This window comes from Ictalurus punctatus, chromosome 6 (genome assembly GCF_001660625.3).
Source record: "Ictalurus punctatus breed USDA103 chromosome 6, Coco_2.0, whole genome shotgun sequence".
Taxonomy (NCBI): Eukaryota; Metazoa; Chordata; class Actinopteri; order Siluriformes; family Ictaluridae; genus Ictalurus; species Ictalurus punctatus.
In genome coordinates this window covers 2,841,409-2,850,928 of record NC_030421.2, presented here as the reverse complement: position 1 = coordinate 2,850,928, position 9,520 = coordinate 2,841,409, and the positions used below count along the sequence as shown (strand labels likewise).

Sequence of the window (9,520 nt, the reverse complement as noted above, 5' to 3'; positions counted from 1 at the left end):
GACACTTCGGTATGTGGAGTCACATGGGCCAGGAATCAAACCTCCAGCCCTGCGATTAGTGGACAACCCTCTCTACCACCTGAACCACAACCACCCACAGATGACAATGAGAAGCACTGAGTATCAAGTTTCCTGTGCTACAAATAACACCAGAAATATTCATCATGATCACTGACCATATTCATTGGCAAACGATTAAAATAGCTATCATTTTAAGATGGAAAGACCTTAACAAAATATATATATATATATGTTTAGAAATTTCAGAACTTTCAGTAACTAGTCATGATGTCTGGTAATAATACTTTACATTTGCAAACTTCTAAGAATAACGAATCATTATATAATCATATATCGGAAATCTACTGTCTCCATGGCAGAACAATAATGTTTAGTTGCTTTTGCTAAGTTGCAGCTGTCTGGATCAAATCTGGCAGTCTCCTCAGAGGGTTTCTCCAGACTCTGAGGGTCACTGGGGTAAGGCAGCAGGCTTCTTGAGGAATGGATTTATCTGTGGCCAATTAAGGAGCTAATTCGCCAGCTGTCCTGTTTAAATGACTATTTACGAAGAGAACTCACTCTGTCACTTTATCCATCTACACACTCTTGCATGCGTGCGTAAAGTTGAAGGCCTCCACTGGTAGAAATTCCTGTTTGCTAATGACTACTGCGATCAGTAACTTCATTATCAAACTCATCCTGCTCCTCCAGTATGTGACTGTTTAGCTAAAGTATGCTGAGATACACATTCTTACACACATCTTACATAATACGCACATACTATTTCTTATTGCATGCACACACACACACACACACACACTGGCACTGAGCAGTTCATTGCCAGGGCTGTGTGCACTTAATTCTGTCTACTTTCCAGTGATACCGCAAGTTTATCAAACAGCCATGTTCACCTCATGATAAAATATAATTTGTATAAGCATAGCCAGTGTTCTACATTGTTCCTGCCCCTCGCAGTTTAGCTGGAGTATTTTTAGCTATGAAACAACTGGGCTCCTAAAAAAGACCCGGGAGTGAGTCAGAGGGCTACTACTATGTAAGGTATCCCCCCTCAAAGCCCTTTGCTTTGTCTCCAGCCAAAAGAGAGACGGAAACATTCAGGGCGACTGGGAGAGAGAGAGAGAGAGAGAGAGAGAGAGAGAGAGAGAGAGAGAGAGAGAGAGAGAGAGAGAGAGAGAGAGAGAGAGAGAGAGAGAGAGAGAGAGAGAGAGAGAGAGAGAGAGAGAGAGAGACTGGACAGACCTGATTATCCATTGGAACGGTACATAAGACCATGAAGATATTTAAAACCTGAACCTACTGTAGAGAATTGTCTTGAATTATATCTTTCAATTTGATCTATCTTTTTTTTTTTTTTTGGATTTCAGCTCTTTGGATAGAAAACCAGACCTGAGTGCGTGAGAATTCTGGCGGTGTGCGTGTGAGATTAATACCCGTGTGCTTGTGTAGTGGCAGCCATGAGGACACCCTCGTTGGTAGTGCTGGTGTGTCTGAGCTTGGCAGGACTTGCCTGGGCGAGGAAAGGCCTGGAGTTCCCCCGCTATGACGGCAAGGACCGAGTGTTGGACATCGACAACAAGAACTACCGCAAAGCGTTGAAGAACCACCAGATGCTCTGCCTGCTCTACCATGCACCAGTGCCGGCCAGCAAGGAGCTGCAGAAACAGTTCCAAATGACTGAGCTCGTGCTGGAGGTGAGAGAGAGAGAGACCAATGAAAAGTGTCAAAACAGTAGGAATAATTGAGGGTAATTGAGGAAAACGGGGATATTTATATAGGGGAATTTCTTTTCTATGAGCATTTCCACAGTACACATTAGCGGTGGTCCAGTATATGACAAAGTTCTGATGTAAATTCAATCAAATGAGGTAATATGACTTACAACTAGCAGAATCAGGAATATTCAATACAGAATGTACTGAACATTTGCGATTAAATTCATATTCCGTTACAATGGAAAATAATGTTAGTCATTTTCAGAAGTGTACATAATGTCAAAGTTGAGTGTGTGTGTATGTGTGTGTGAAGGTCACTATTAGTGCTGGTCACTAAATTTCTATGGTATTTCAACCACAGAAGTGTGTTATATTTAAGAAAATAACTGCCTGTAACAGCTTAGTAAAATCCAGGTTCTGCTAAGACGTTGAAGTTGCCAAATAGTTTGGTTAGAGCTCCCCGTTTCCCACAGTTCTCTGATATTCTTAATTGCTATTCTGATCAGGAACTCCAGCGAGTGCTTTGTTTATTCTTAGGACCCCCTGAATGCTTTTATGTTCATGCTTCAGTTGGTGGATGTTGTACCTAGCTACTCATGTGTCTGTCTTTTCCAACACACAAACACATTTTAGCATTTTAGACCAACACTTACCAGCCTCCACCTTGTGTACTTTGCATCACCTTCCGGTTTTCACTGCACGGCTTAAGAATAGTACTGTTTTTATTAGACATTTTCTATTGGTTACTGGTAAGAACTAAACAATATGTGCCAAAGCCAAACAAATAAAAAAAAAACTAAACAATAAATGAATAAATCTCATTACATTACATTCAAGTGTACTGTATATTGACAGTACAATATACTGTTAAATACATTATATGGCCAAAAGTTTGTGGACACCTGACCATAACACCCATGTGCTTTCTACTAGATTTTGGAGCGTGGCTGTGGGGATTTGTGTTTATTCTGCTACGAGATTATTAGTGAGGTCAGGCACTGATGATGGGCGAGTCCTGGGGCACAGTTGGCGTTCCAGTTCATCCAAAGGTGTTCAGTTGGGTTGTGGTCAGGGCTCTGTACAGGACACTCGAGTTATTCAACTCCAACCTTGGCAAACTATGGCTTCATGGGTGGCTGTGGTTCAGGTGGTAGAGCGGGTTGTCCACTAAGCATAGTGTTGACGGTTCGATTCCCGGCCCACGTGACTCCACATGCCGAAGTGTCCTTGGGCAAGACACTGAACCCCAAGTTGCTCCTGATGGAAAGCTAGCAATGGTGAATGGGTGAAAGCGCTTTGTAGAACTGCTAAGGTAAAAAAAAAAAAAAAAAAGCACTATATAAGTGCAGACAATTTACCATACCATTCATGGAGCTCTCTTTGTGCACAGGGGCATTGTCAGGCAAGAACAGGTTTGGGCCTCTTAGTTCCAGTGAACGGTAATTCTATAACTGTCGACTTTGTGCCAACAGTTTGGGGTGAGAACCACATATGGGTGTCAGGTGTCTACTTTTGGCCATATCATGTATATTAGATTGAATTTGTATTGTTCAGTATGTAGCTTATCCTAATAAATATAGTTGGCTTGTCCTCTAATACATACATTATATTATATTTCACGTACACATACGATATTATATAATTTTTAAAAAAGTGATCAGTTTATTTGCACGTAATACATATTTAACCTTAATGTTAAATATCTTACATCGTAAATCCTATAGTTCACAAGGCTCCTAATTAAAGAAATAATACTAATGGTGAAGGAGATAACACGAATCATTCTTTTTTGCTAGATGCTAGATGACTCACGGCATAAATAACCGAGTTTTGCACTGAAAATGGTAGCGACATCAATTTAGAACAAAATAAGAGAAAGCCATTAAAACTGATTTTTTTGTTTAACACTCGTACTAAAAGGACTTTTTCTAAATGACATGTCCTATTGATCTGCAGATAGCTGCTCAGGTCTTACAGGAAAAGGACATCGGATTTGGAATGGTTGACTCTGAGAAGGATGCCAAGGTCGCTAAGAAACTAGGTAAGACTAAGAGAAGTCCGCAGGCACTATAATTAACTCACAAAGGGTTTACGAGGCTTCACGTCAAGTCTTGCTTAACTGGACAGTGAGAGATAAACCCGGAACCAGAGAACCTACACAGATAGCATGCAAACATCTACAAAACACAAACACTGGCAATGCAGCTTGCTTGCTAATTAGGAAAACGTTAGCACAATGCTTATTTTGTTCACTGTTAATTCAGGGATTAATATCCAGTTTTCATGATCACAAAAGGTCAAAGGGTTCATTCATTTGCTGCCTGACCTACAGTAATCAGCCAAGAAGAAATATTAGGTTATGTTAATAAAGCGCAGGAGGAAGGTTGCATGAAGGTAACCAGAGATGAATCTGTTTATCACATGGTGTAAGAGTGGAGATGGCCAAATGATCACTCTTTCTCTAACAATTTTAAAATATTAACAGTGATGGGCATTTATTTTCAGGTCTACAAGAAGAGGGCAGTGTCTATGTTTTTAAGGTGGACCGTGTAATCGAGTATGATGGACTACTTTCTGCAGACACCCTTGTGGAGTTCCTGCTGGATGTAAGGATTCAGTTTCCTTCTTACCGTTTCTCTCATTGCGTCAGTCCATTTAATTAGCTCGCCTGTGCTGTATGTTGAGCGAGTGCAACGTGCAATGAAGCAGTACTCTGACGTTTTTTTGCAGCTGTTGGATGATCCAGTCGAGGTCATTGGCAATGCTTTGGAGCTGCAGGCTTTTGACCGCATGGAAGAGGACATCAGAGTAATCGGCTACTTCAAGAGTCCGGAGTCGGAGCGTGAGTGTGTGCATTTATGTTTATGTGTGTGTAGCAGCTGGAGAAGTTGAACACAATGCTAGGTAAGAGACGAGACGAGACGAGACGAAGGTTTCATGTGGTTCATGCACACTCCACCAATTAATAGATGTTTGTGAATACACAAGAAATGTCCAGAAACAGTAATATAAGTACACTTATAAGAAAGTCACTAAACACAAGGCTTTATAAAGTCAAAATGAAGTTCTCTTCTCTTCTCTTCTCTTCTCTCTTCTCTTCTCTCTTCTCTTCGCTTCTCTTCTCAGATTTTCTGGCTTTCCATGAAGCTGCTGAGCACTTCCAGCCTTTTATCAAATTTTTTGCCACCTTTGAGAAATCTGTGAGTGCTGTATGTATGTGAGAACTTTTTACCAATTTCTCTTCCTGCCCCATTGTTTCTCACTTTAAAGGAGATCGATCCTGTATCAACATAATTCACTATTGAATACTGCATGACTTTTCTTATCTGCCAAGAGATCTTTTCCCCATTGCATGGCCCTATTACTGTGAAGACCAGTGTACCGTGCACACCTTAATGTTCATGAAAATGGGTTATGAGAACATTTTAGGAAGAATTTTGTATAAGAAAACATTTCTAAGGGAACACGGAGATCTTACACCGCTTCTGTGCCTGCAATTATTTTTTGCTCTGTCGTTTTTCAGGTAGCAAAAGAGTTGACTCTCAAGATGAATGAAGTAGACTTCTATGAGCCTTTCATGGAGGAAGCAGTCACCATTCCAGACAAACCCCACACTGAAGAGGAACTTGTGGCTTTTATCACAGAGCACAGGAGGTAACTGGAGTGACTGGATGGATGGATGGATGGATGGATGGATGGATCAATGGATGAAAGGATGGGTGGATGGATGGATTAATGGATGGATGGATGGACGGTTGGATGGATTAATGGATGGATGGAATGATGGATGGATGGATTGATGGATGGAATGATGGATAATGGATGGATGGATGGATGGATTAATGGATGGATGGATTAATGGATGGATGGATGGATGGATTGATGGATGGATGGATTAATGGATAGAATGATGAATTAATGGATTCATCATTCCATGGATGGATGCATGGATGGATGGATGAATGGATGTGTGGATGGATGGATGGATGTGTGGATGGATGGATGGAAGGATGGATTCATGGATGAATGGATGGATGAATGGATGGGTGGATGGATGGATGGAATGATGGATTAATGGATGGAATGATGAATTAATGGATGGATGGATGGATGGGTTAATGGATGGAATGATGGATTAATGGATGGAAGGATGAATGGATGGATAGAACGATGTACTAATGCATGGATGGATGGATGTATTAATGGATGGAAGGATGGATTAATGGATGTATGGACGAATGGATGTTATGCTTGAGTTAGAACAACAGTCCTCTGATGACATTTTCTTGACTTTCTTGTTTTACTTTCACAGAGCGACACTGAGAAAACTGAGAGCCGAGGACATGTTCGAAACTTGGGTGAGGATTACTCAAATATTTAAAATTTGAAGGAAAGAAAGAACGAAAGAACTCCGTCTATATAACATATTGTTGTGATCAGCATCGATTTTATTTTGTGAAGATTATCTCTAAACCAGGGGTTCTTAAACATTTTGCAGCCAGGAATCCCTTTAACTATAAAATAAATTCCACTGACCCCTAAGTACAGATTTAATTATAACATAGCGTAATCAAACTGTTGGATTATTTAACTATTTATTGGAGACCTGGAGACTTTCCTTTACACTGAGAGAACACATTAGGTCAAGTTATTTTTACTTTATTTATAAACCAACTTGTTTTTGAGTTATTGAGGTTTGGATTAAAAACCAGTCAATGAGGTTAACCATTATGTACAGTATATATCATGGAATGAACTTCAGCAGTTTGTGATTAAACTGAGTGAGTCTTAAGCAAAACCTTCCTGTGGTAGCTGCAGACCCACAAAGATGATTATTTATTCAACTGACTGAAATGTGCTGTTCTGCAGGAAGACGACTTGGACGGCTTCCACATTATAGCCTTTGCTGAAGAGGAGGACCCAGGTGCAGTGCATATAAAACATGTCAAGCTTACGGTGTTAGATTATTTAACTACTGATATAAGGGTCTAGGGACTGCCATGTTCTTTATGCATGTTATTTCTTAGACGGTTTTGAGTTCTTGGAGATTCTGAAAGAAGTCGCACGAGACAATACACAGAATCCTAACTTGAGTATTGTCTGGATTGATCCTGATGACTTCCCTCTGGTCAGTACCCCAAACTCTTACCCATTCAACAATGATATATGTGACAGAAATGGAACTGAGGCATGTTCCCATTGTTTTTTATTTATTTATTTTTCTTTCCTCAGTTACTTCCATACTGGGAGAAGACATTTAAAATTGACCTCTTCAGACCTCAGATCGGAATAGTTAACGTCACAGATGTAAGTACAGCAATAAATAAATAAATAAATAAATAATCTTTGTGTCCAGAACATATGTATTATTAAAAAAGATTCAATACTATATTGATTTGTTTACAACATTATTATTTGTTTTTATAATAAAGTTGTAATGTATTATATTTTGTATTTTTCATATCTTGTGAATTTTTACATAATACATTGTTATGTTAGATTTTCAGTAAGTATAGAGTGAAAATGACCTATTTTAGGTCAGTATACTTAAATATTGGCACCCTGGCCAAATGACATATTTTGTTGATTTTTGAAGTAAACACAAACTCTGCACCTAAATATTTTGAAGTTCAGAAGTCTCAGAAGTTAGGCCTTAATTGAATCGTTACTCAGGTCAAGAATTGTCATTACAAAATGTCAGCTGATGACAGTTCCAGAGTGTAATAAAATCTCACTCTTTAACAAAACTTGTGTTAAAACTCAACATTGGCTTGTTTAAACATCCGACTGGGGATCTGAAAATGAATCTAACTGGCACCTACAATGCAGGGAAAGACTATAAAAAGATTTGAGCTTGCAATTTTCACTGTCCAAAATGTCATGACAGTTATGGGGAGCTGTGGAAGTCAGGGCAAGATCTGGAAGACCAAGAAAACTCTCGGATAGATCTGGGCATAATCCACACATGACAGCAAGGACCTGCAAGACACAGGACACAGGAGTGGTGGTGCTCCATTCTACTCTGTAGCATTGCTTGCACAAACATGATCTGCATGGAAGAATCATCAGAAGGAAACCTTACCTGCAACATGCTCACAAAACGATAAGCCAAAAGCATTTTGGAAACAAATGCTGTGAACTGATGAATTAAGAATGTAACTCTTTGGCTACAATTAACAAAGGTATGTTTGGAGAAAAAAAAAATAGGAGAAGCATTTAATGAATAATATTCCTTGTCAGCTGTTTAGCAAGGGCTGGATCTATTAAGCCTTGGGGTTATGTGGAAGCCAGTGGCACAGGAAATATTTCACAGGTAGATGGAAGAATGGATTTTGTCCTGGATGTACTGTAACATTTAGCAGAATCCATTTTGATTTGTATTAGGAAATAATATCGATGAATTGGCCTAGAGGAATCATCACAGGCATTCAAATTCAAAGTCTGAAAAGCAAAGTAAAAACTGCACTGCAGATCAAACTGATCAGAGTCGAATACTGACACTCGAGGTTGACCTTGCAAGTATATATACCTTGAAATATAAAGATGATTGATTTATTTAATATGATTGTGACCTTTGACCTCTCTGTGATCCATTGCTAGGCGGACAGTGTGTGGATGCAGATAGATAGCGATGAGGATTTGCCCTCTGCTGATGAACTGGAGGACTGGATAGAGGATGTGCTCTCTGGGAAGGTCAACACTGAAGATGATGATGATGACGATGATGATGATGACGACGACGACGATGACGATGATGATGATGACGACGACGATGATGACGATGACGACGACGATGACGATGATGATGATGACGATGATGACGATGATGACGACGACGATGATGACGACGACGATGATGATGATGACGAGTAACCTATAAAGTTGAATTCCGTGGAACCAAAACTTAAGCGGCTTTTACTCGCTCAGGGACATCTAGATCCTGTATGAGCACCTTAATACCGTAATCGTTTTTGCACATCTCAATAAACGTCAAACTTTCGCTCTCATAAATGAACAGAACTCAGTGTAAAACTATGGCAGCATTAACTTATTGGACATATAAATAACTTAATAAATAACCTACTCGGACTGAATTAAAAATATTCCAAATTAAACACCATGTTTTATGGTTCTTTTAGAGCAGTAAATGTTTTTCATGTAATTAAAGCATAAAAATCTTAGTGGAATGAAATGACAGAAATTCTATGTATTGCCCACTGGTGTTCAGACTGTGTCCTGCTGCCATTTTTCAAAGCTCCTAACTATACCTACATAAAACTACAGTATGTGTTCACTCATTCATTCATTCATTCATTCATTCATCTTCCTTAACTGCTTCATCCAGTTGCGTGTCATTGTGGATCCAAACCCACAGTGGAAGGTAGGAGGTAACCCTTTCATACCAATTATCTTTAAAAAAAATACACTGGTTTCATTTTATTCCAGGTTGTTTGCAATATAAACAACATTTCAGATGAAGGTTTTGGGAAGACGTGGCAACACAAAATTGTCCTTCTGAAAATAGAACGCAAATACGAGAGGTCAGGATTACTGGCTAAAATGAATTTCGTTAAGGAAGCCTAGTACTTATTGTGTCCCTGACCTGGATAAAGCAGTTACAGAAGGTGAATGAATGACAGAATTAATTACAATATATGTCTCAAACTATGTGGACAGCTAACCATCACACCCATATGTAGCCGTTCCCCATACTGTGCCCAAAGTGAAGTCCATAAAGATATGGTTTGACGAAATTTATGTGGAAAAAACTCGAGTGGCCTGCACGT

At 39.4% G+C, this 9,520-nt stretch overlaps 1 protein-coding gene across 2 annotated transcripts; it reads left to right on the top strand.

The window, feature by feature from the left end:
* The first annotated feature begins 1,017 nt into the window (after nt 1–1,017).
* casq2 (calsequestrin 2) lies at nt 1,018–8,848 on the top strand. 2 transcript variants are annotated; one of them, XM_017470891.3, is made up of 12 exons: nt 1,018–1,279; nt 1,468–1,712; nt 3,690–3,774; nt 4,239–4,339; nt 4,464–4,575; nt 4,860–4,933; nt 5,257–5,387; nt 6,046–6,091; nt 6,603–6,657; nt 6,761–6,861; nt 6,966–7,040; nt 8,334–8,848. In XM_017470891.3, the coding sequence occupies exons 2-12, from the start codon at nt 1,476–1,478 to the stop codon at nt 8,604–8,606; spliced, it is 1,290 nt and encodes a 429-aa protein (XP_017326380.1). In that variant the 5' UTR covers nt 1,018–1,279; nt 1,468–1,475; the 3' UTR covers nt 8,607–8,848. The 2 variants fall into 2 exon arrangements, with proteins under 2 accessions (XP_017326380.1, XP_017326378.1); XM_017470889.3 differs by having other exon boundaries at nt 1,023–1,279; nt 1,386–1,712.
* Nucleotides 8,849–9,520: the final 672 nt, after the last annotated feature.